The 27,287-nt window shown below is 43.3% G+C and overlaps 1 protein-coding gene across 1 annotated transcript in view; it reads right to left on the bottom strand.

The window, feature by feature from the left end:
* LOC140915283 (inter-alpha-trypsin inhibitor heavy chain H3) overlaps positions 1–14,880 on the bottom strand; it is a 40,144-nt gene extending 25,264 nt beyond the window's left edge. Inside the window, exons 1-9 of the mRNA XM_078853924.1 lie at positions 14,803–14,880; positions 12,139–12,159; positions 10,637–10,803; positions 9,732–9,836; positions 9,140–9,302; positions 8,033–8,143; positions 6,077–6,202; positions 5,876–5,992; positions 2,340–2,508 (exon numbers count right to left, since the gene is read on the bottom strand). Coding sequence (XP_078710050.1) covers positions 2,340–2,508; positions 5,876–5,992; positions 6,077–6,202; positions 8,033–8,143; positions 9,140–9,302; positions 9,732–9,836; positions 10,637–10,803; positions 12,139–12,159; positions 14,803–14,880 — 1,057 coding nt within the window. The remainder of the gene's footprint in view (positions 1–2,339; positions 2,509–5,875; positions 5,993–6,076; positions 6,203–8,032; positions 8,144–9,139; positions 9,303–9,731; positions 9,837–10,636; positions 10,804–12,138; positions 12,160–14,802) is intronic.
* Between the last annotated feature and the right edge of the window lie 12,407 nt (positions 14,881–27,287).

Raw genomic sequence — 27,287 nt, forward strand, 5'->3', positions numbered from 1 at the left:
TAGCATGTATACTGCTTCCCCTGCCCCGCATCCACCAGGCTGTTACCCTGTAAAAGAAGGAAATTACATCGGTCTGGTATGATCTGTTCTTACAAATCCATGTTGGCTATCAATTAGCACCTTATTATGCTCTATGTTAAACACTGTTCATTTATTATAGAATTATAGAAATGTAGAACTGGAAGGGACCTCAAGAGGTCTTCTAGTCCAGTCTCCTGCACTCAAGGCAGGACTAAATATTATCTAGATCTCTGCAACAGGTGTTTGTCTAACCTGTTCTTAAAAACCCCTAATGATGGAGATTCCACAACCTCCCTAGGTAATTTATTCCAGTGCTTAACTACCCTGACAGTTAGGAAGTTTTCCTAATGTCCAACCTAAACTTCTCTTGCTGCTATTTAAGCCCATTGCTTCTTGTCCTATTCTCAGAGGTTAACAAGAACAATTTTTCTCCCTCCTCCTTGTAGCAACCTTTTGTGTTCTTGAAAACTGTTATCGTATCTCCCCTCCCTGACTTCTCTTCTCCTGCCTAAACTAACCAATTTTTTCAGTCTTTCCTCAAGGTCATGTTTTCTAGACCTTTAATCATTTATATTGCTCTCCTCTGGCCTTTCTCCAATTTGACCACATCCTTCCTGAAGTGTGGTGCCCTGAACTAGACCTTGAGGCCTTATCAGCACGGAGTAGAGTGGAAATGTAGGAATCTAGTGAATTATCACTACAGTATGAAAACAACAAGGAGTCTGGTGGCACCTTAAAGACAAACAGATTTATTTGGGCATAAGCTTTCAGGTGCCACCGGACTCCTTGTTGTTTTTGTGGATACAGACTAACATGGCTACCCCCTGATACACTACAGTGTGATAACTGAATTCAGGCAGTTTCAGCCCCTTAACATTTTGCCTCCATTTATAGCTGACATTTAAATCCATCACATAAACACTTCACTTTACAGTGAAAGGATTTGGTTTTGACGGCAGGGGATGAGTAAATTTGACAAAACCTGGATTTTTCAAGTTAACATAAGGAAAAAAATGGACATCATATTTTGGGTTAATGCTAACCTCAGGAATGTCCCATTAGTAATATAGGGCAAGCTTGGGGCAGGCCCTTGCGCAGGTGATGGAAGGGTAGGGGGAATACATATGGAGCTTCACTCGCACCTTGTGAACACTCCTTGTGAAATTCTGTCACAAATTCAACCTCTACCAGAATAGCTGGTTATTAGGGGCTAAGACCCACCAATAACGATAAAACTGTGTAGTGTGGCTGACGTACAGCAGTACTATCTACTACCACTGGAGGCTCCTGAAGGAGCTGAAGCTGTAATTCGCTTGACTGCCACCAAGGGAGTTTTGCCTCTACAATACAGACTTCAGGCAGCAGAGGAAGTACATCAGTTAAGTTTGGCGAACATCAAATAATTGTCTTTGTAATCCTTCCCAAAATCTTCAGGCCAGCCTCATGCACCATAATGCAATATTACTAACCCCAAGCATCCAAAATTTGAGTCAGGCTCCAAAAAATCATAAGATTGACTTCCAAATCATGAGATGATTAAAAATAATAAATGTTGAGTTCTTTCTCTTTGCTTTCTGGTTTTCTCTCTTTAGGTTACACTCAGGTCACATTTTCTAACTTTTTTCTACAGCCAGGAGGGCTAGGAAACTTTACTTTTTTTAAAATGAAAGCTGAGATTTTCATGACTCCAGGAGCTGGAGCTTTAAAGAAAATCATCAAATGTCATGAGACTTACAAAAAAAGTCACGAGAGCTGGCAAAATTGGTACTGCGATCACAGTTAGCAGGCATCTGTTGTCATGGATTTGTGTGTGTGCGCACGCGTGCCCATGCACACAGAAGTGTGTGTGTGTGTGTGTGTGTGTGTGTATATAGGGGGTATTTCTCAGACTCACCCAGAAATGCTGGGGATTTGAGACTGAACTTACTGTCTGTGTGACTGCAATATTGTCAATTTTAACCACTGGCCATGTGCTTCAGACCTATGTGCAAGAGTCACTGATGACTGAAGGATGCAGCTCTCAATTTTTAATTCCAGTAACATGAATGTTGCTCTCTCTGGTGAATTCACACATTATTTTTAGGTAGGGGGGTTGGGATTTCTGCTTAAAACTTGCCTGTTATTCAGCTCTTTCTCTGAAGGTTGCAAAAACCTTCACAGAACCCGAAAACAAACATATAACTATAGTAGTGCTTCTTAACCAGACAAATTTTTAGAATGAAAGCTTGCAGCACTCCATTCTCATACTGAATTTGGGTATTAGCTTCTTCAATATTTATTTGAAGTACCACCTATAGCAAGTTTACTACAATACTTACTGCCTTGAGTGCCAATAGCTCGAACGAAGTCCTTTGCTTTCTTCAGATTCTCAGCAGTGGCTTTGACTAATCTGTCTTTCCAAATGTGTACATTGGAACCAAACAGTATGAAATTAAAGTGGTCATCTTCCCTAATATCCTCTAATATTTTAAGAAGTGCTTCCCTTGTCTATAAGTAAATAAACATAAGTTTAAATGAATGAAACTGCTGTGGGTTACACAAATAACAAATAAATAACAATAACAATGAAATGAATAACAAATGAATAACAAAAGAAAGCCTACAGCTTTTACATGAATTGTTTCTGAGGATTTTTCACTGAACATTCATGTAGTGAAAAACTCCAGGCCTGATTCTGTCTCAGTTGTGCCACTGTCAATTAGGACAGGTTTCAGAGTAGCAGCCATGTTAGTCTGTATCCGCAAAAAGAAAAGGAGGACTTGTGGCACCTTAGAGACTAACCAATTTATTTGAGCAGAAGCTTTCATGAGCTACAGCTCACTTCATCGGATGCATTCAGTGGAAAATACAGTGGGGAAATTTATATACACAGAGAACATGAAACAATGGGTGTTACCATACACACTGTAAGGAGAGTGATCAGGTAAGGTGAGCTATTACCAGCAGGAGAGCGGGGGGGGGGGAGAAAAACCTTTTGTAGCAATAATCAAGGTGGGCCATTTCCAGCGGTTGACAAGAATGTCTGAGGAACAGCAGGGTGGGGGGGAGGGGGAATAAACATGGGGAAATAGTTTTATTTTGTGTAATGACCCATCCACTCCCAGTCTTTATTCAAGCCTAAGTTAATTGTATCCAGGTTGCAAATTAATTCCAATTCAGCAGTCTCTCGTTGGAGTCTGTTTTTGAAGTTTTTTTGTTGAAGAATTGCCACTTTTAGGTCTGTAATCGAGTGACCAAAGAGATTGAAGTGTTCTCCGACTGGTTTTTGAATGTTATAATTCTTGACGTCTGATTTGTGTCCATTTATTCTTTTACGTAGAGACTGTCCAGTTTGGCCAATGTACATGGCAGAGGGGCATTGCTGGCACATGATGGCATATATCACATTGGTAGATGTGCAGGTGAACGAGCCTCTGATAGTGTGACTGATGTGATTAGGCCCTATGATGGTGTCCCCTGAATAGATATGTGGACACAGTTGGCAACGGGCTTTGTTGCAAGGATAGGTTCCCGGGTTAGCGGTTCTGTTGTGTGGTGTGTGGTTGTTGATAAGTATTTGCTTCAGGTTGGGGGGCTGTCTGTAAGCAAGGACCTGCCTGTCTCCCAAGATTTGTGAGAGTGATGGGTCATCCTTCAGGATAGGTTGTAGATCCTTGATGATGCGTTGGAGAAGTTTTAGTTGCGGGCTGAAGGTGATGGCTAGTGGTGTTCTGTTATTTTCTTTGTTGGGCCTGTCCTGTAGTAGGTAATTTCTGGGTACTCTTCTGGCTCTGTCAATCTGTTTCTTCACTTCAGCATGTGGGTATTGTAGTTGTAAGAACGCTTGATAGAGATCTTGTAGGTGTTTGTCTCTGTCTGAGGGGTTGGAGCAAATGTGGTTGTACCGTAGAGCTTGGCTGTAGACAATGGATCGTGTGGTGTGGTCTGGATGAAAGCTGGAGGCATGTAGGTAGGAATAGCGGTCAGTAGATTTCCAGTATAGGGTGGTGTTTATGTGACCATCGCTTATTAGCACCGTAGTGTCCAGGAAGTGGATCTCTTGTGTGGACTGGTCCAGGCTGAGGTTGATAGTGGGATGGAAATTGTTGAAATCATGGTGGAATTCCTCAAGGGCTTCTTTTCCATGGGTCCAGATGATGAAGACATCCTCAATGTAGCGCAAGTAGAGTAGGGGTTAGGGGATGAGAGCTGAGGAAGTGTTGTTCTAAGTCCGCCATAAAAATGTTGGCATACTGTGGGGCCATGCAGGTACCCATAGCAGTGCCGCTGATTTGAAGGTATACATTGTCCCCAAATGTGAAATAGTTATGGGTGAGAACAAAGTTCAGCCACCAACTAAAACCTCTCCAATGCATCATCAAGGATCTACAATCTATCCTGAAGGAGGACCCATCACTCTCACAGATCTTGGGAGACAGGCCAGTCCTTGCTTACAGACAGCTCCCCAACCTGAAGCAAACACTCACCACAACCAGCAACCACACACCAGCAACCACACACCACAAAACAGAACCACTAACCCAAGAAACCTATCCTTGTAACAAAGCCCGTTGCCAACTGTGTCCACATATCTATTCAGGGGACACCATCACAGGGCCCAATCACATTAGCGACTCGTTCACCTGCACATCTACCAATGTGATATATGCCATCATGTGCCAGCAATGCCCCTCTGCCATGTACATTGGTCAAACTGGACAGTCTCTACATAAAAGAATAAATGGACACAAATCAGACGTCAAGAATTATAACATTCAAAAACCAGTCGGAGAACACTTCAATCTCTTTGGTCACTCGATTACAGACCTAAAAGTGGCAATTCTTCAACAAAAAAACTTCAAAAACAGACTCCAACGAGAGACTGCTGAATTGGAATTAATTTGCAACCTGAATACAATTAACTTAGGCTTGAATAAAGACTGGGAGTGGATGGGTCATTATACAAAGTAAAACTATTTCCCCATGTTTATTCCCCCCCACCTCGCACTGTTCCTCAGATGTTCTTGGCAACTGCTGGAAATGGCCCACCTTGATTATCACTACAAAAGGTTTTTCTCCCACCCCACCGCACCCCCCGCTCTCCTGCTGGTAATAGCTCACCTTACCTGATCACTCTCCTTACAGTGTGTATGGTAACATCCTTTGTTTCATGTTCTCTGTGTATATAAATCTCCCCACTGTATTTTCCACTGAATGCATTCGATGAAGTGAGCTGTAGCTCACGAAAGCTTATGCTCAAATAAATTTGTTAGTCTCTAAGGTGCCACAAGTCCTCCTTTTCTTTTTGTCAATTAGGAATAATTCCAGTGAAGTCAATGAGTTACACCAGCATAACATCTGTGTAGATGAGATGAAAATGAAAAGGCCCTATGATAGGATCACTTGAACAATCATCACCTATGCTGAGTGGGAGAGGTTAGTTCTAAGCAATAGTAGCATTTGTGTAGGGGAGGAGATCTTAAGCACCAAAGCCTGGGTCTTGATATGTAGCAGCAGAAACAGAAATTCTGAGCATCAGAATGGAGTGGGGAGTTCTAATAGTAAGGTGCTTCCCATCACCCAGAGCTGGAAGAGGGTACAAATGATATAGAAAAGGGAAACAATAGACAATATTATACATGTGTTTTAACTTACAGGATACCCAGAGCAAGGGGAGGCCTTTTATAGATATTTTGGTTTAGAATTTTGAAGATATAAAAATATAGCTTGAAAACATCCATGATTATAGTTTTGGCGTAGGCTGAGTCTTTGAACACCTGCTCATGATAAGAAGTGTCTAGTACCTCCACTAGGTACTAGGCTTCCTAGAACCTTGCACACCAGGACTTGCTTTGTAGTAAATGTAACCAATTACCTGTTGTATTCCTATTCCATACATTGAGCCACTAACGTCTATTACAAAAACCACATTTTTGGGGAAATTTGGAAGATTTGTTGGTGCAAAAAAGTGTACAAAGTATCCATTGACAATCTGAAAAATAGAAAAGATGTGTAAAAAGATGTGACTTGAATTTACTAAGCATGCCCAGCTGAAATTTTAAAGTATTGAATTTACCTGTAAATCACCTGGACTGTCTCTCTTCACATCATACTTTATTGTAAAATCTCCATCCAACAGTGATGTTGAACAATTTGCACAGGTTCGCTGTTGATCAATGGTTGGCTTGAAAGACACATGGCCCTGAAAGCAGACGCCCTCATTAGACTCAAACTTTAATAAATGAATGTAAAATACAAAACATGAGAAGGTTTGTGTTTTAGACAAATGTATGTATAGAAATGTGAAAGTCCATAGGATAAAACAGGGTTTTATAAAACAGATGCCATTTTAAATAAGTTATGTATACCCACGTCAGTATTTAATTATTCTGAGCAACTGAGTTTGTACAAGGTAATAAAAATGTATTAATAATAAATTATTATTATAAAGCCCTCTTCTCAGCAACTGTTAAAGAGATGAAAATATTAACTACATCATCATACAAATATACAAAACCAATTATACTAAAAAGTTCTCCTGCAAAGGTGATGATTTTAGATGTTGTTTGAAAGCGGGGAAGTAGGATGCAAGGTGTCTGCTTATGGATAGCAAGTTCTACCCACATGGGCACAACAGCAAAAGGGTCAGTCACCTGCCTATCTAAGAACCACCCCTTTGTCTGTGCACTACCTTGCACAAAGGGACCCTGGCCTAAAGTACTACTGTAATATGTATAACAAATTGTAGTGGGGAGGCTGCCTCACTCCTGGAGAACAGGGGTTAAAAACAGCCAAGCTAGGCTGATTGGGGAAGCAGCCACAGCTGTGGCTAGCTCAGTTAGGGCCCAGCTGGTCCTGATAAGAGGGCTGGGGGCCAGGAGTTGGAGGAGTCTCACTCTAGCCCTGGAGTAGGAAGGGCTAGCTGCCTGGTAGCAGGGTATCTGAAGCAGAGTAGTGCTGGGGAATAGGGCAAAGGGAGCTGGGGAGCTCCAGCCTGGTAAACCTCCAGGCTACAGGCCTTAGCAAAGGCCTACAAGGGTACTGGGGCTACAGAGGTGCAGCCTGGGAATAGGAAGAGGCAGCTGGTCCTAACCCCTTGCCAATGATGAGTGGCCATTACAGACCACAGTCTGCCCTAGTGAGCGGGGGCTAGATGATGACTGGCGGTAGCCACTGAGGCAAGGTGGGTTTAGAGGGTTGGGGGTTCCCCTGGGAGGGGAGACCCAGAGCATGGGGGTACTCCTAGGGCAGAACCCTGAGGTAAAGGTCACCAGGGTCCAGGAGGGACATGGGGCCTGAGGCAGGTGAGACACCCGCCAGTAGGAGGCACTCCATAAGCTGAAGAGCTAATTCCCAAGACGACCAGCAGGAGGCGCTGTGCCAGTGAGTCTTTGCTTTGCTACACAAATAATAACAACAAGTAGATGTCAGAGCAGAAATACCCATAGGTTAAGGCTTAATTTCAGGGCCTCGAAAACCCTGTTTCCTCACACTTAATGCTTTAAAAAGCAATAGGGTCAACTTAAAGTCAATCTCCTGAATTCTTCCTTATGCTGTGGTCCCTTTACATCACCTTCAATGGCATAAAAGGGCTGTAGTTGGCCCCTAAAGAATATTCCGCGATGCCAGAGAGAAAAGGGACCCACTCCGCCTTTGGCTCATGTAGAGCATGTATAATTCCTCTAGGTCAGCTCCTTTCCTGGCCCCTGTTGAGGGGTTTTATTAGGAGGAAGGGAGAGAAAAGGCATGGCCAGAGCACCTGGATATTCTGTGCTAGTGTAATAATCCATAGAAGGCTGTTATAAGACGGCATGATTTAGAGCAGCCCTGGGAGGAGAGGCCTTATAGAAAATAGAGATGGAAAAGAGCTGTATTATCCCATCCATCCCCACTACTGGCCAGTATAGTACATTTATATTTGCATTAACCTAGTATATTGTGCTGACGTATTATTTCATAGTGATCTGACTTTGTTAGAATTCAGAAGAAATATAACTAATTCATTGTCTACTAAGGTTGTTATCCATTGTACCTTTTTTCCTGAGAAAGATTTTTTAATAACTTGTGACAAGTCATTAGTGATGAATGATCCTTGTGCTTCCAGCTCACTGATACCTTGGGGTTCAAAGATGTTTGCCTGGATCTGAAACATTCATTGAAAATACACTGTCATAGATAAACCCACAACTGTAACAACTTAAATGGAGGACAAGGAGAAACTGTATATGCAGAATAGGGAATTTCTTGGTAAAGGGGAAATCTGCCTTTATAATGCAAAACAGCATTCATGTTTGAATCAGAAATCCTCAGGTAGTTAGATGTGACTTACCTATCTTCCATCTGGAGACTTAAAAAAGAAACACAACTGCAAATTACTATTTTACTAACTGCTTGCAAGGATTTGGGTCAGATGTTGAAGAACCACACATTTCCTTGGAAAATACCATACTGCCAGTACCATGAGGCCATATCTGGTTATCATTTGTTTATGCTGCAATATGGTTTTGGTCTTGTGCAAAGTGCTGCATATAATGATTTAAGCATGTTTTGATGACCAGTTTCAGAATATATATTTTTAAAGCATCTCCTGGGCACACATGAGAGAACTATTGAACTACAGGTAGATTTTAACAGGGCAGATAAGGAGAGTGTTCAAATAACCTCTGGCACAAAAGAGACCTTGGTTTGAATCCTAGGGTATGGTTTGTGTGTGTCTGTGAATTCAGGCAGCGTTGTTTGGCATCAGTTTGATAAAAGCTTGGGCTATTCTATTAAGGCATTTGTGAGAGGAGTGTCTCACGTTCATCCTGTCCTCAGTTGTGTTGATGAGTTTCCCACTCTCCAATCTATTTTTTGTAGGGCTTATTCCTTGTCTCAACTAACGAAGCTTATGTATGCAAACCAGTAATAAAATACATTGTTTGAGGCTTTCAACCTGGTTCATAATCACTATTGCCCACAAGATATTGGTTGGGGGGCCTTCCCCTCAATAGTGAACTGCTGTGGATAAACACAGTAACCCGCTTCATCTGTTATGCATAGATTCCAAAAGATGCACGAGATTTCAATATATCTTGAGTTTCTGTAACTACAGAATGTAACTACTGCAAGGTACAATTTAATTCACAATGCCATTTACCTCAAAGTGATTGACGAGCTGCTTTGGTTTTACTTTAATGAGCATCTCATATTTTCCAAAGTTTCTCTTCAGCAATTCCTCATAGGTGAGTTCAAAAGTGACTTTGCTGGCTGCTGCAATGTTGACTGAAACAGTGAACTTTTCAGTTTTTCTCCCAGAAGCCCTAGAAATGTTAAACTAATTACAAATAAGAAAAAAGGCTGCTTGTCCCTTCTCTCCTATTGTGCACCTGCTCAAGAGCAAGGCATAGTCTAGCCCACAAAAATGAATATAAGAGAGATGAGATTTCTGGGTCTCATTCTTTATCACTGACTCATACTGAGAAGCATTTACACAGGTAGCTGAGTGGGACTAATCACATGAGTATGTACTTTGCATAATTAAATCTTTCACAATTAGGGATATCCCCTGACCAATCAGAAGTCATGTCTCTATTTCTTACATGATTACATTATAACCAATATCCTTTTTTCATATAAAGTATGAACTTTTAACAGAGGCTATAAAATACATTCCTAATTTCATTTTTAGCTATAGGATGCTGGAATATGGAAATGAAAGGTTTAAGCCCACTGTAAATCAGCATTCTTACCTGACGAGACCCGCAGTCTGTCCCCGTGACACAGCCTTCTCATATTGCTTTTTTGCAACTTCCTTTTCTTTTATATTCCCAGGATAGGTAACACCATCAATTGTCCTACAGATGGAAAAAGTATCTAATTTAGTGAATGATTTGTATTGACACATGAAAATATTATGGGTTATTCTCTGTTCATCATCTTGTTTGCTAACAAGCAGTTTTTAGACTTGATCTTGCCAAGTGCTGAGCACTTCCTGTGAGGTGATGAACACCTTCAATTTCCAGTTACTTCAGCTGGAGTTAAGAGTTCTACACCTTACTAGATCAAGACCGATTCCTCGTCTGAAAATAAATAAATGAGCCCAATATTGGGCTGATGGTAACAACTATTAAAATCTTTGGCAAACTCCTATACCATGGCATGGTGAATATCATGTTTTGAACAATGACACCAGATGACATATTGTAACTAAAGACAAGAAGGTGTGATATTTTCCTCCATTTTCTGGCCTTCATCTGCTTTCAGCTACTATGTTCAAATATTGCTTCTACAATAATGGGATAATTGAAGTTATAATGTCATGATGGGAAAACTGTAGGCAATGGAACATCTTTCTAGAGATCCTAGGTTTGAACAAGTGTTATTTCTGGAAATTTCCTTTATGCCCCTGTGGAAGGGTAGAAAAAAATTGCAAATTAGTGTTCTTATCCACAGATGCACAACTGTCTGAAGGTCCCACAAATACCCTGCATCTGTACTTGTATCATTAACTTTGTCCATGTAACATTTAAAAATCAGCCTAATAGTAAAATAAAAATAAAGATCTCAGTTCAGATTCTTAATGCTGCTAGTCTATATTTCTCTGTATTAAACCCATACAGTCTTAGTCCATGCTAGAAATAGAAGTTCTTCTCACATGCTGAAATTGGTAATGAAGGCTGTCTTAGGCAGATCAACATCAAAAAACACTTCCCTAGACACATTGGCACGATTGACTGCTCGGCTAGTGATGACATTGTGGGCAAATCGGGAAGTCACTTTGCTGTCAATTTTCATGCTGTAGATTTCTATGCCATTGACAATCTGGAGAATAAAATGGCAAAATAACTACCAGTTACATTTGAGCACTGTGTAAATCAGTAATAATTCAATAAAACAGAAATAATCATAGTAGGAGTCCTAGCATTTCACTGCATAATGGAAAAGAACAAGTTCTGTATTTGTTCAGGACCACTAGGGTACAATGAAGTTTGCTTGGATGTTTTTAATATTGTCCATAATCAAGCTACTATGTGAAAATAATTATTCTAATAACAGTAACTATAAGCTCAGTAGCAAAATGCTATCTCTAGAGTTGAGTCGGCACTTACTATAAGCTCCTACCTTCAAGTATTTATAACACTTTGAAATTTTCTTTTACTGCATCCATAACTCCTGTGCATGCTCAGTATTGGGTGGACACAACAATACAGTATACCTCTGGCTTATGAAACCAATGATTGCTGTAACGAGCAGCTGAATGGCTGGCTTGTGCAGCACACACCTAGAAGGTGCCTTTGTATAAAAGTGCCACAGATAGAATATCAAGGAGGATAATCTGAAATGAAATTGAGTTGAAGGGAAAAATTCACTCCCTAAATAGAGATCCCTCACAAGGCCTGTGGACCACTTAAAACAGGAGCTATTTCCTCTACAAGTTGGAAAGGAAGTAATGAGGGAGGAAGATTGTTCCTGTATTTCTTTCAAATACTTGGGAGATGCTCAGTTACTATGGTGATGGGGCTATATAAGTACATAGCTAAATAGATAGATACAACTATTTAGGTAACTCTTCAGCAACAACATGTACCTTTTGCACAAGAATAATATTTAGAAGTGCCCCAGGATTCTTATGGTTGGGGATGAGAGGAGATAGATGACTGCAGCCTGGCTGATTCACTAAGTATTTAGATTTGTGCTTAAGTGGGATGGACTACTGAATTGGGGTCTAAATGCCAACGGGCATCAGCCTTAAAGCCACTTGCCTTCCTTGAAGGAAATACTTAAAAAGAAGATAAAATGTTTCTGTTAGAGGCATAGAAACAATGCCAAACAGTTTTGTTGTTTGAAATACAAAATGGGATTAGCTATTATTTGTTTGTTCTCTTTTTACTGCACAGAGCCTGACTGACTCTGAGTTTGGGATATTACTGTATATTATGATTACCTAAACCAAAAACCTCAAACTAGCACGCAACATTTACCATGTGTACCTAGAAATAACAATTACTCTTGCTGTGCTCATTATAGTGTGACAGAAGTCTTGAAAATAGTAAGAGTACTTTATTAATTGAAATGTGAATCCATCACTGCAGCCTGGATAAAAACAAACCCTCATTTGGTACAATATCCTTTGTTATAAATTAGAAGAGAACTTACCAAGTCATCAGCACTTCGCTTCTGTAAAGAGAAGAAATTGAAAAATTGTCTTATGACTATTGTAAGAATCTGCATACAGATAAACCTACTTAGCATCTAGGTAGCACTTCAGCATCTATATAGCACTTTAGCATCTTCCAAGTCAAATGGGAGTTTTGTGTGAGTAAGCAGTGTAGAGCCAGCCCATAGTTAGTAAATTCAAGGTTGATTCATCCTTGTGTTCTGGTACCATGTGCTAGGTAAGTTATTTCTACGTAAATTATTGGGTGCTGGAGTTAAGTCTGGGTATATATGAGCAGTCAGTGGGAGACAATAGTTTTGCCCAAGAAAAGAATGAGTCATTCAGGATCTGGCCCATTTATTCTGTTTGTAAAGCCCCAAACCCTTCGGTCCTGATTAGCTAATAATGGGTCTCGACAACTGTGGATTTGAAAGTTAGAACTCAAATGTTGCTGGGTTTATGTTTTTGCTCAGGAGACACTGAACAAGGAGCAAAGATGGGGACAGAATGAAAAACAAATACAGATAAATTGAAAGAAAGAGGGGAAAGAGAAATTATAATAAAAAATTAAATACAATTTAAATGCCACACAGAGGAGACACATGTACTAGCCTGGATTGGTGGTAGTGGTGGATTTTGTTTGTGTAGAGGGTGTCTCTTCAGTCCTTAACGTATAGCATAGACTTCTGTTTGTATGTGCTCCCCTCTGCTGCACAAAGTATAAATTACTGAAGAACCTCTAAGTGTCCCAAGATCCATGGGTTGAATCCCTTTTCATTCCACCCAGGGAACAACCTGGTCCCCCTAAAGGCATGATCAGAGAGAAACTCCATGTTTGGGAACTCAGTTTCCGGGCCTTTAGGTAGGTATTTCCCACATGGAGAACAATTTGGCCTTTTGGAATCTCCCTGGGGGAAAGGGGATTTGTGAACTTTAGCTACTTATGTGAAACCCAAAATATTTAGATATACATGTATACATCCTTGAGGCTTACTCGTCCATATATTTGTGCTGCTTCAGGCCACAATTTTCACACCATCTTGCAAGTCAGTGGTGCGCAAACTTTTCCAGTCGCGCCCTCCCTTTACCATTCACGGAATTTGTTGTGCACCCCTCCGTTACTTGTTATCTGAGGTAATCCCTGACCTCTGTGCTGCTGCTGGAAGCAGCGCTGCCTTCAAACCTGGGTGGCCAGATAGCAGTGGCTGCTGGCCAGGGTGTTCGTTATCTGCAGTGCAGGAGGACTGGTGTTTGTTTTGTTTTGTTTTTTTAATCCAGCTCCATCCCACCCCGCAGTACTTGCTTTATTTTTATCCCACTCCCGCTATTATGGCAGCAGGTCCTGCAGGATCTGTGGGATCCCAGTTTCTTTGTGCCCCCCCCCCCAGCCCAGAGAACCTCTTGTGCTTCACGGAGGGGCATGCCCCCCAGTTTGTGCACCACTGTTATAAGTGACAGTATTTCTGCTGGACAGTGGTGGTGGATGAGGTCACTATGAAAGCATGTAAACACAGAGAGGCTTCCAGAAATTAATGTTTGTTTTAAATCGGTATATTTGCTCCCACTGTAGGTAGGCTGTGCAAATAAGAAAAAAGGCAATTTTACAGATCAGGGAAGGCCACTATTTCAAAATGAACTCTAGGAAGTTTGATTACAAATTCCTTCTTTCTCTTGGTTCAAAGTCTCATTGGTGATATTCTGTTTTTGGAAAACTGGCTTTTTGTATTTATACACTCTACCTAACATGGAAGCAAATGTACTGAGATTTTAACCAACATATTACTATTGAAGATATGGATATGCCCCACAGTACCACCCTACAGTCTTTAATTGATTTATCCTCACACACACATCCCTGTGAGGTAGGGCAAAGCTATTACCCCCATTTTTCTAATGGAGAACTGAGGGTCAGACACCTAGATTCTCAAAGGTATTTAGTCACCCACCAGTAGGGAACTAGATGCCCAAATACATTTGAGGAGCTGGACCTAAGTGACTTGCCCAAGGTTATAAAGGAAGAAGTTCATGGCAGAACAGAGACTTGAAGACAATTCCTAGGCTCATGCCCTAACCACTAGAAAATGCTTTTTTTTCCAGCTAGAATCTTATTTCTACCTACTCTGTCTCTCTGGCAACCCAACTACTCTTATGTTCTCAACTGCCACCTCCATGCAAGTGATTCCTATATATACCTCTGTTCAGTCTCACCTCTCCAGGTGTGACTCAGATGTCTACTTATGAATGCCCAAATGCCATTTCAAACTCAGTCTTTCCAAAATTGAATTTCTTTCCTACTCATCCCCCTTCTCCGTCTCTCTATCCTTCCTGTCTCATGGCCTCGGTGTCATCTTTGACTCTTCACCTATCAACCCATACTTACTCTCAAGTCCTGTCACCTCATTATATCACCAAAATTCACCCTTTTGTTATTGTCCTCACTGCTACAACTCTTTCACCTTGATAACTGTAACCTGCCCTTTTCCAGTTCTCCCCTCTCTCCTCTCCACACTATCCAAAATATCGCTGTTAAAGTCCTCTTCCTTTCTCCTCATTGAACATGTCTCTCACATCTCTCATTCAATAGCTTCATTGCCTCAGTGCTTCTGACTATGTCATATTCAAACTCCTTGTCCTCACTCTCTATTTAATCTTGATCCACTTACAACTGTTTTCATTTCATAGATTTTCAAGGTGGGATCATTATGATGATCTAGTTTGACCTCCTGCATAACACAGGCCATTTCCTCCTGCTCCTCAATTTGCTTCCTACAGGTCTATTCAACTCTCATTCAAGTATTTCAATTTCCTTCAAATCAACGGAAGGAAAGACCCTTGTAGTTAGTCCCAAATCTCATAAAGCACCTTGTCTTACTGCTGCCTTCGTCTCTTTCATGGGATTAGCTTCATGCCTTTGACTGTGCTGCCCACTGTGCCTGAGACAGATAATCTCCACTTTCTATTAAGAGTGGCTTTTCTTCATCAAATTCCTCCTTCAGCAATTTTTCAGGAATCCTCCCTACCTTCTTGCCTATAATCTCGTCTCTCCTATCCCTGGACTTTTGTCCCATGTTTTATCTATCTTAGAACAAGGAGCAGAGAATGTGACCCACGCTGTGTAACTGTTAAGCATTACATAAATAACTTTTATTACTACTACTTCTAATACAATTCACATAAAAATTTCCCACCATTGCTCTTGTAACTTTCTTCAGTGCTTTATCCAAGTGGAAGGTTCTGGCGATAGCCCTCTGAACATACATCACAGATTACATGCACCCACTCATTGCAAATAATGATTTCAACTTTATAAGTCATGCACTGAGGTACAGACTCCCAGGGAGTGAAAAGTTAGAATTACTCTGAAATGTCAAGTGACTTTGAATTTCCATATGGGGGTGGGGGAGAGTGAGGAGCTTCAAGACACTTTTAAAATCTGTTCTTTGGTTATATTACAGCCAATTGGGTGACCTGTCTACTAGATTTATACTTGGAGCCATGTGAAAAAATCCACTCCACTGGCAAAGAATTCTTTTTTTTTTTTTGCTTCTGCCACTTCACTCAAAACCAAAACAGTTATTGCTTTCGCTATGAAATGTTTGTCTTCCTGCCTAGAGTCACTTACAACCTTCAGCTCTATAGTGTATCCAGTTAAGTAATTTTGATTGTGGATTCATAAGAGAGGGACAATGGTGTTTGTACTTAATTTTACGTAATTATACTATTGTTACACATGTAGGCAGGGTCTCAGTGAGATTTCTCCTGACATCTAGTGATGAACTGGGGAAAAAGACGTCAGGCACAGACCATATTTGCACAGACAAACTAGTCTGCCTAGGTGTTCACCAGACAGAACTGCTTTGCAAAAGGGGTTCAGTTTTGGCTGGTTTGGGGTTACAGCTCACATTAGTACTGAATGCAGGGGTAATGAAAAGTTATCTTTATTGTATGAGTAAAGGGCAACAGAACTGTACCTAGCCTGTTCTGATCCCCTAAACTGAACCTCACTTGCTAAGCAGAAGGTAGGGATGCTAAATCCCAGTGAAAATGAGAGGGTGTGAGAACAGGTGTTCCTGAGGATATGGACTCTGCCTAAAATCCCCCCCCCCTAGTGTTTAAAGACTGAGCTGACTGGATTCAGCTGAGTCCTTGTTTCTGTTCATGATTACAAGAGCTGAAATCACTGATGAGCAAGTCTTGGGGCTAAGCCTTAGAACTGGTGTGGGGACAGTGTTGCAGTGAAAAATAACTAAGGTGGCAGCAGAGAGGTTCCCCACTATCCAGTGAAATCACACAGAGCTGGGCTAAGTGATGGTAGTAGAGAGAGTGCAGCAGCAAATTACAGTTGCAAGTGGTGGCAGAGAAAGCGGCAGCAAGCCAGTTGCAGAGGCAAGCGGCAGCAGCAGCAGAGATATTGCTCAATTGCCCCCCCCCATTACAGGGGTCAGAGGTGAACTCAGGTGAATGCAGCTCTGAACTCTGTCTTTGCTGGCTATGGATAACCAAGTGTGAATGGGATGCAGTGGAGGGAAAGGCGAGTGGCATATTAAATGGACATTTGTTCATTAGACTGTCACACCACAAGATAGGAAACTGAGGCGAAAGAGACTGCCCAACGTACTGTGCGGTGGGTGTTTCCTTCTGGTTACATGCTTTCATATCATGACTGAGGTGTTTTCCAAAATTAATGCTGGGTTCCCTTTTCCTTTTAAGTTTTTTTTTGTTATACACAGACTCAGTGCTTGTGAGTGGGGAAGTATTGCATTTTGGGTTGCTGTTTATTTTTCCCAGATATCCAGTTCCATTTTATCTTGTTCAGAGAAACTCCTAGATATTGAACCCAGCCCTTATTGCTGCCGACTCCACCAGGCAAAAGGGTTACGTTCACATATCTTTATCATAGTTTCTGTAAGAACTATACTTCTCCTCCTCCAAGAAGTTTCTAGGCCATGAAAACAGAAATCCCATCACACCTATATGAGATTCCTCCAAAGCTGAGTTGATAAATAAGGTAGTGTAAGGAAGCTTGTACCACTGCTACCCATGCTGTGAATAAGCAGAGGACTTCAATTTCCAAGGCTGTCTATCCAGTAGAAGCTTTGCCATTGACAATTTTACTTTGTGCCCCTAGCCCAGCTGCAGGTGGTGGAGGTGCAAAGGGAGTTTTATGGCACCTCTGATTCTTGGGTTGGTTTGGCCCCCAAGACCAAGTTAGAGCAGACCGAGAGCTGCTCTAAATCACACCTGTCTGACTGTGGCCCCAATGGCAGTTGGCGATTACCAGAGGACAGAGCTGCTCCTGTCTCACCCTGTCCCTCTGGCCATACCCCCTACTCCACAGGGCCAGGAATGGGGTGGGAAGGAACCTCTATGCCACACAGGAATTTCCATTATTTCAATGGAATTATATCCTCATAAAAGTGGCATACCTCAGTGGACAATCAGCTCTACTCTTTACAAGCTTCTGCATGTACCTTACCAGGAATATAGCATAGAGTTGTGGGCATCTTAAATTCAGAAAGGTTTCAGCATTAGAGCAGAAATACAGAGAACAATAACAATTATGTGTCAGGGGCGAATCTAATTTATGAAGGAAGCAGGAAAGAGGTACAACTTTATAATTGTGTTACATAATGACTAAATAATGGAACTTGTATATAGTATTGTTGTAGCTGGGTTAGTTTCCCAGACCTGAAGAAGAACTCTGTGTTAGCTCGAAAGCTTGTCTCTCTGACCAACAGAAGTTGGTCCAATAAAAATATTATAATGTCATTTCAAGAGCATTTTCAGTCATACATCTCAAAGTACTCTGAAAAGGTGGATAAACATTATAGACAAGGAAACTAAGGCACAGAATGGTTGAGACTTGCTAAAGTATATACAACCAGTCAATGGAAATGAAGTGGTCTAACTCTGCCCTACCCTGAGGCCACAGTGCTACCAAATGGAGCTTACCATAACCATCTACAAGTCATTGAAACATGGAAATACAGAGAAGGAAGAAAAATCGTTTCTTGTGGTTAGGCGTACTGGCACAAAATGGAGCAAAAATATTTAGACTGAATATTATGAAGCATTTTCTTACACTGAGATCTAGTTAAGTATAAAAGAGTGTCCCTTGCAATGTGGTGGAAGCTCTGCCATATTGTCATGAAATTCACTGAAGGGTACAATTCTGTCCTGGCACCCAGGTAATGGACATGATCACCAGAAAGATATTTTGTGTCTCTGATATCTACTATTCTTTGGTTGGTTTTTGCCCCCAATATTTTGTTTTATTTTTACAGGTGCAATAATCAGGTGCTACAGTTATTATCTTACCTCTGTAAAAACAAAAACCTTGAAAACATCTTTTTATATTTGGGTGAGGCATGGAAGGAGAGAAAAACAGAGGAAGGTTGTTATGAGTAGGGAAAGTGATAGTGATTTAAAAATAGAAATACAGAAGTTTCTACAATAGATGACTCAGGAGCATTGTGCAGCCCTACAGATGATCAACTGTCTCAATTCCCTCATAAATTCAGCAGATAGGGAAGTGTCCATTTTCATGTTAAGTTCAGCAGCAGAGGGAGTTCTCTCAGCTTAACCTGCCTGGTTCATTCAAAAGTATACAAGGACCCTATCTGCCTGGCATAACAACCATATCCAGCAGAACAGCAGGGACACCTGATTCAATAGGAAGCACAGGAGGTGTATGCCTGCCCAGTCTGCTTGAGGTCTGATCCTCTGTCCCTAGAAGTCAACAGCAAAGGTCCTAGTTGGGTGACGAGATATCAAGTGTGAAAAATTACGACAGGGATGGGAGGTAATAGGATCCTATGTAAGACAAAGCCCCTAATATGAGAACAGTTCTGATAAAATCAGGACATCTGGCCACCCTAGATCCTAGTGCATTCAGTGGTTCATGAATCATGGAAGCAGTAGCTACCTGGTGGATTTTAGTTACTTACCTTGATGTTCCTGAAAGGTGTTATAAAAAAGTCTGATGTTTCAAGCACAGGAATCAATGCCAATAAAATGTAAAACAACAAATGGTTTTCCATGTTGGAAAAATGAGCAATGCTACTTTGAGGGTTATGTGCTAATAAATAATACCCTATTTAGTCTGTTAATAAACAACCAAATGTGAAAACAGGGGTTAAACATTAGGCAAATGGGGGGGGGGAAGAAAGCAAATAGTGAACTTTTGAAGTTATAACAAAGTTTATAGAAAACATTTGCAAAATCTCTGTTAAAACGTTTTAATTACAGTTAAGAGTGAAAATATATTCTCTCTACCAAATTAACATTTTGCATTATACCTGAGTGACTGAATGTCACAAAATCAAATCTCCATTATGGTTATAACATTAGCCTTACATTTGCACACATGCCTCCAACCCATCTTCCACACATTCCTGCCCATTTTCCACATACAGGTCCACACCCCATTGTAGTAACTATACCCAGATGTACAGACACTCATTTCTTAACCTGTGTATTTTTATATAATATAATATATAAGTTTTAATAAAAAAAATTTAAGTACCTACCCCTCCATGGCTTAGAAAGCTTTCTTCCATGCTCCTGCCCTTCTGCTGTTTACTCTCTCATGAGCTGGAGACACCTATAGCCTTATCCAATGCCAGAAGTGGCAGGTTGGTGGATCAGGAATTATTCAGTTCAATATAATTTGATGTAAATAAGGCAAATAGATGTGGCAATAAGGAGCATTCTCCAGCATAAGTGATGAGTGGTTAGAGATATATGGATCCTGAGATAAAGCTGGTGTAACTAAGAATTTACTGGTTTCAGAGTAGCAGCCATGTCAGTCTGTATTCACAAAAAGAAAAGGAGTACTTGTGGCACCTTAGAGACTCACAAATTTATTTGAGCATAAGCTTTCATGAGCTACAGCTCACTTCATCGGATGCCACAAGTACTCCTTTTCTTTTTAAGAATTTACTGACTTTTTAGATCCTAATCCTAAAAATACTTAAGCACATACCTAACTGTGTGTGTGTGAGAATAGTCAAGTTTATGCTTGAAAATTTACAGCCCTATAATGGAAATAGTTAACTGTAACATTATGTTTAGTTTAGGTATTTTGTAAGAGGAAAAAATCTCAACTTTAAATATCTGCCCCAAGCCTTTCAGTGCTGCAGCTGTGAAAGGGACACCGAACAGAAAGGAGGTTTCAGTTCTGGAGGGTTGTTTTTTGTCTTATGAAAGAACCTTGGCCTCGAGAGAGGGGAGTAGCTATGGTGGAAACCATAGGTTTTCAATTTCCCACATTAGGCAGATCTAGCTTGTTGCTGGCACCCAGTGCCAAGAGGCTAAACAACAGCTGAAGTTGGTTCGTTACCCGGTGTGCTATACCCAATAATCACAATGGGGTGGAGAAGCAGAAAAGTTTATTTGAAGCTTCAAATAGGTACAGGGAGATTTGAATCTCAAATCCTGTACACAGAGCAGGAAGTTACACCGGCTTTTATACATCCTTTTTCCCAGCATACTTATCCAATAGCAAGCTGCCCCAAGTATCCATATAGCTAGCCAATCCAGTTCCCAGCTAGTTCCCTGGTTCTCTGTATCATTTATTAAACTATACATAAAGCTGCTTTATTCAGCATTGTTCTTCCATATCTGCCCTGTGTGGCCTTGCTTAGTTTCAGGCAGTCTGACTCTGCAACATATTGTTGCAGATTCTCAGCATAACTGCTGTGTGTGCCTCCAGGCGGGGGGGGCCAAGGACACTTGGGCCTAGTACGCAAAGCTGCTGTGAGTGCCTCCAGGTGGGAGGGGGAGCCAAGGACACCTGGGCCTAGTGCGAGGGGGCTTCATCGACACTCGTGGTCTTCCATCCCCTCGAGTTATCTAGTGGCCATGCCCCAGTGTCCCCAACAACTCTCCCCTTTGAGAACACTCAACAACCTTGGCTCTGAGTTTTCTCACTTGGGCTACTTATTTCTTTACAATATGACTTTGCATAAGCACTTTGTGATAGCCCTGAAAAGAATGACTTATTAACTTTTGCAAAAGGGTCCTAACACATGATACTGCACAGCATAATACCAGTAATACAAGCAATACAGAAAAGAGAATTTTCAATAGCAGGCTAAATAAACCACCAAGCCAAGACGACAAACCCCAGCCTGAAAACAAGGTTTGCAACCAATCGTTCTCTGGGGCAGTATAGGCAACCTGTGCTCCGGCTCGGGCATGGGCCTCAGTCTGTACCACCTTTTCATAGATCTCATAACTGCTATCATTTACATATACACAACATCGGGGCCTGACAAGGGCACAAACCCCTCCTTGGGATGCCAAGAGATAGTCCAAAGCCAGCCTGTTTTGGAGGGAAAATGTCCTGAGCTGCTGTACCTCTTTATTTAATGTTTTTACTGCTGACCCTAAATCACTAACTGAGTCCTCTAACTCTAAGGCCACTTTCTCAAGTACCATCTGCAGCCTTATAGTATAGCGGCCTATCCATGCCATGGCTGGCCCGGTAAACAGTGCACTATTCCCAGTACAGAGCACCCTACAAGCTTCTCAGTTGTGAGGAGATTCTTCATATTGCCCTCCAATGCAGTCGCCGCAGAGTCTTTTCTCGTGACTTAACAGAGGTGTCTCGGGCATTTCTAATCTTTCCTTTGGGCAGTGTGGCAGTTATGGAAAGATGAGGAACTCCATGAGCTATATAACAGCCACCTGTCCAGTTGGCTGGTAGCACCTTGTAAGCCTTTCGGCCACATACAAAATAGTGACCCTGTAGGGCCCAGTAAGGACTGTTTCTTAAGGGGATTCCTGGGATATTTAAGGCTGCTTTGGCTGCTTTTTTAAACAATTTATATGCCCCTAAGGGGGCATCTTATTTTTTTTGATTGGGTACAAGTGGGGGCGTTTCTAATCATGCCGTTCAAATTACACTCACCATAGGAACCACTACAAACCCACCATTGGCTTGCTACATTGGAGATATTAACTGGACGGCAAGTTATATTTCCAAACCTTTCTTTTGTGGTAAGAGTATTTGTAAGAGTTTCCCTAAAAGGGGAGGAACCATTACACCCACACTGTTGGCCTCCCCTTTTGGTCTTTATCCAATACCCATCAGCCCACTGTGTAATAACACAAGAGCTTTTCCCCACAGGACGCCCATAGGGATCAGATTGGTTTCAGGTAAAACATAACACTCCCTCAGTGAGTACTGCAACTGAATACTCCTGGTCCTGATAGGTGGCTTGCTGTAAAGAGGTCTTATTCCAGAATGGCGAGTCCGTTCTTTCCTGCTCTTTGGTGGTGGCTAATTCTGCTAGGGTCAAGGGCAGAATGTCAAGGGGCATTCCCGTTTTGGGGGACAGTGGAGTTGGAGCACATACCCAGCAATCAGTCTGGTTTGTTAAATTAGCAACATGGTGCGCAAGCGAAACAAAGGAGTTATGCTCCCAATATGCACAGTTTGGAAATACCAATGTAACCCTTCTGCCCGTCAGAGTTGGCAGCAACAAGGGCCGGGTTCAATATCTAGGGGATCCATTCCAATAACACAATGCAAACCGGCTTGAGCCCCCACCCAGTGACCTGGGACAAATATATACCACCCCCGCTGGGCGCCTCCAAGAGGCAATACTTCCCCTCTCGCAAGCACATAGTCTGAGTGTAGCAAAAGCCTTTTAATAACAACAGAGAGAAACAATGTGGCATTATGTTGGGGAAACACCACCAACAGGATTCATAACACAACCCATGAGCAAAAAAAACCCCACCCCAAGCAAATTGGGGCATGCCCTTTTCCCTTTGGTTCTTGAGTCCAGCAACCCCAAATAACCCAAAGTCCCAAAAGTCCAATGCCCCAAAAGTCTCTGTCCCTGGTCAGGGCAGCCCCAGAATTCGAAAGTTTATCTGCGGAGCTTTACCTCCCAACCTGGGTGGAAATGGGACGGGGGTAAGAGGCACCTTACATGATCTGAAGCTGACCGCCCCATAGCCCCATAGCAGCGCTCTGCTCCGCCAGCCGCCCCACAAACTCCTTCGCTCAGCTGCGCTCCGCTCCGCCAGCCGCCCCACGGACTCCTTCGCTCAGCTGCGCTCCGCTCCGCCAGCCGCCCCACGGACTCCTTCGCTCAGCTGCGCTCCGCTCCGCCAGCCGCCCCACGGACTCCTTCGCTCAGCTGCGCTCCGCTCCGCCAGCCGCCCCACGAACTCCTTCGCTCAGCTGCGCTCCGCTCCGCCAGCCGCCCCACGAACTCCTTCGCTCAGCTGCGCTCCGCTCCGCCAGCCGCCCCACGGACTCCTTCGCTCAGCTGCGCTCCGCTCCGCCAGCCGCCCCACGGACTCCTTCGCTCAGCTGCGCTCCGCTCCGCCAGCCGCCCCACGGACTCCTTCGCTCAGCTCCGCCAGCCGCCCCACGAACTCCTTCGCTCAGCTCCACAGCCCACAAGCAGCTCCTGCCATCCACACACTGCTCCGCGTCGAACTGCTTCACCAGCCGTCCCGCAAACTGCTCCACAATATATCTTCAGGCTCCCCCACTACTTAACACAACACTCAGTGATTTCAGCTCTTAGGTGAATTCAGCTTGTAGTAGGGGAGCCCCAGTGCTGGTGCACTGTCAGCCCAAAGTGAGCTCAGCAGCCTATAACTAGACTTCTAATGAAATCAAAATTAGCTCTGATATTCCACAGTGGAGAGAGGAGGAAGTGCAATTAGCATGTAAGGCCCTCACCAAGGGGCCCATGCCACCAAGTATTAATACTTGCCCCCAGCCTCTCTCCCTTCACACAGTTTTGGAACCCATGACCCTTGCCTAGCGAGTGCTACTTAGTTGATGGTGAATCCCTCCATCATAACAAAAGGCCATGTACAGTTCCAAGCACAGTTCCCATAATCAGGGTAATAACAATTTATTCTTCCTGCCCCAATAACAGAGACACTGGGGATCCCACAGCAGCCAAAGTGACCATTTGGGCAGCTATGGTCTCATTCTAGGCGTGGTGGGTGTGCTTATGCAAATGAGATCGGCCCCTGAAGTTCTTTTCCACAACTTGCCACACCTCACCACCAGATGTCAGGGTGGAGCTCATCCTGACACTGCTTACATCACATACCCAGCAATCAGTCTGGTTTGTTAAATTAGCAACATGGTGCGCAAGCGAAACAAAGGAGTTATGCTCCCAATATGCACAGTTTGGAAATACCAATACAGAGAATAACTATGTTACCCAATTAATTATCACCAGAGTCTTCCCAAGCCAGGGTCTCCAGTACCTGGGTGGGCCCATTTTAGCATTAAGGTGCCCGCTATTTGTGTCTTTTAAACAGTAGCTTTAGCCCGAGATCGTCACTAGATGATGAGTCAGCAGGTTGGACGGTCCACTGTTCTGCTGACGAGGGGGTGGGTACTGCCTTCAGACGAGAGTAATGGATCCAGTTCTTGTGTCCCTCGATCTTTGCCGCTATATGGGAGATCAGCAGGATGGTATAGGGTCCTTTCCACTTTTCCTGGAGAGGCTCGTCTTTCCAGGTGCGAACAAGCACAGAGTCACCGGGCTGTAAGAAGTGGACAGGAGAGTCCAAGGGGAGAGGCTGGGAATCCTTGGTATACCTGTGAAGAGACAAGAGAGCAGCAGACAGGGAACACATATACTGTGACAAAAAAACCATTACCCAACTCCCATTCCCCTGACAGAACTGGGGTGCCATTCATAGGCCATGCCCTTCCACACATAATTTCAAAGGGACTGAGCCCTAATCTACCCTTTGGGAGAACGCGGATACAGAGTAGGACGAGGGGCAAAGCATCAGGCCATCGCAGTGAGGCTTCTTGGCACACTTTTGAGAGATGTCATTTAAGAGTCTGATTGGTACGCTCCACTACACCACTGGCTTGCGGTCTCCAGGGCGTATGGAGTTTCCAGGGGACCTGTAAGGCATGTGAGATGCTTTGAATGATTTTTGATGTGAAATGTGTCCCGTTGTCAAGTTCCATACACAGGGGGAGTCCAAAGCGAGGAATGATCTCCTTAACAAACTTGAGGGCCACTGTTCTGGCAGTGCAGTTACGGCATGGGAAGGCTTCTGGCCATCCGCTGAACCGATCCACTATAACAAGGAGATATTTGAACCCTTGGGTCCGGGGAAACTCAGTAAAGTCTATTTGCCACACTTGTCTAGGGCCCGGAGTGGGCTCTAGGGCAGCTGGTGGCACAGGATGTCCCGATCGGGGGTTATTCTTTTGGCAGACTAAGCAGTCCGCTTGTACCTGGGCAGCCAGGGGTCGGAGTCCGGAAGTGATAAAATATTTTCCCATTAGTTGGATAAGTGCTTCCCTGCCAGCATGAGTGGTTTGATGTAGTTTCTGCAGCACTGGCCAGATTAGGCCCTTTGGTAAGAGGACCTTCCCTTCTGGGGAATGGAGCCATCCCTCCTTTTCCTGGAGACTGAGTTTGTCAGTTAGCTGTCTCTCCTCCCCAGAGTACTGAGGGGTTGGAAGCTCCCCTACTGATGGGATAAGGGCATGCATATGGGCATTCACAGTCTGAGGGGATGGCAGGATGGCAGCATGCTTAGCCTCTCTATCTGCCCGGGCGTTACCTCTGACCACATCTTGATCCTCCCTTTGATGGGCTTTACAATGTACCACCACCACTTCCGAGGGGAGTTGTACAGCTTCTAGGAGCTGGAGGATTTGGGGCCCATACTTGACTGGGGAGCCTTGGGCTGTCAGCATTCCCCTTTGCTTCCATAGCTCAGCATGAGCATGCAGCACACCAAAAGCATACTTTGAATCAGTAAAAATGTTGACCCGCTTTCCTTTTGACAGTTCAAGTGCACGGGTCAGGGCTATTAGTTTGGCAAGCTGGGCAGAGGTCCCAGCAGGCAAACCTTCAGCTTCCACAGTGTTATGGAGCGTCACAACAGCATAACCCACCCTCCTTTGCCCATCTATTACAGTACTGCTACCATTAGTGTACCACTCATAATCTGCATTTGGGAGGGGTACATTCTTTATATCCGGACAGCTGGAGTACTGGACATCTATGATCTCTGAACAGTCATGTTTCTGTTCCTCTGTTTCTGGCAAGAGAGTGGCTGGGTTAAGGGAGGGGCAAGGCTGTAGGGTGACTTCAGAGTTCTCTAACAGCTTAGTCTGGTACCGAGCAATCTGAGCCTGGGTGAGCCAAAGCCCTCCCTTTGCATCCAATAAGGCTCGGACCGTATGGGGAGTATAGATTTGCATAACCCCTCCCAATGTTAGCTTCTCTGCTTCCTCAAGCACTAGGGCAGTAGCTGTGACCGCCCGTAAACATGCCGGCCAGCCCTTTGCAACCTGATCCAATTGCTTAGAAAAATAAGCCACGGGACGTCTCCATGCTCCTAACAGCTGTGTGAGCACTCCTAGGGCCACCCCCCTTCGTTCACGTACATACAACTGAAACGGCTTAGAGAGATCCGGCAGGTCCAGAGCTGGGGCTTCCATCAATTTTCTTTTCAGGATTTTAAATGCCCTATCAGCCTCTGGGGTCCAATAGAAGGGGTCATGATCCACTCCTTTTACACTGTCGTACAGGGGTTTAGCCCACGGCATGCATCCGATGAAGTGAGCTGTAGCTCACGAAAGCTCATGCTCAAATAAATTGGTTAGTCTCTAAGGTGCCACAAGTACTCCTTTTCTTTTAGTCCAAACTCTGGGATCCATATCCTGCAAAAGCCTGCCATACCCAGAAATGCCCTGAGCCACTTACAATTATTTGGAGAGGAACTTGACAGATAGATTCCTTTTTTTTTTTTCTCACTTGAACGCTGACGCTCCCCTTGCCTTAGCTGTAACCTGATCCCTCTCCACCTCAGACAACAGGGTTCTCAGGAGGATATTACAGTCGTCTCAATCGGCTTGTGACTACTGAGGCACCCCTAGAAGACTGAAATAAACCTGCTTGCGTTCGTTGAGAATTCCCCAGCCTGTGTTTTAAAAGCTGCTAAGTCTATTGGATTGAATGGCACATGGGTGTAAACTTGCATAGTGGTAGCCTGACGTCCGTCTGCCCCTGGGCAAGCCACAACAGTCTCGGTAAGCAAAGGATAGAGTACCACCAAAGGGGCAATCTCTGTAACCTGAGGCATCCTACCCTTATACGGTGGAGGTGTGGGGGCCGAAGAAGACACC

The sequence above is a fragment of the Lepidochelys kempii genome, chromosome 7 (assembly GCF_965140285.1).
Source record: "Lepidochelys kempii isolate rLepKem1 chromosome 7, rLepKem1.hap1, whole genome shotgun sequence".
Taxonomy (NCBI): Eukaryota; Metazoa; Chordata; order Testudines; family Cheloniidae; genus Lepidochelys; species Lepidochelys kempii.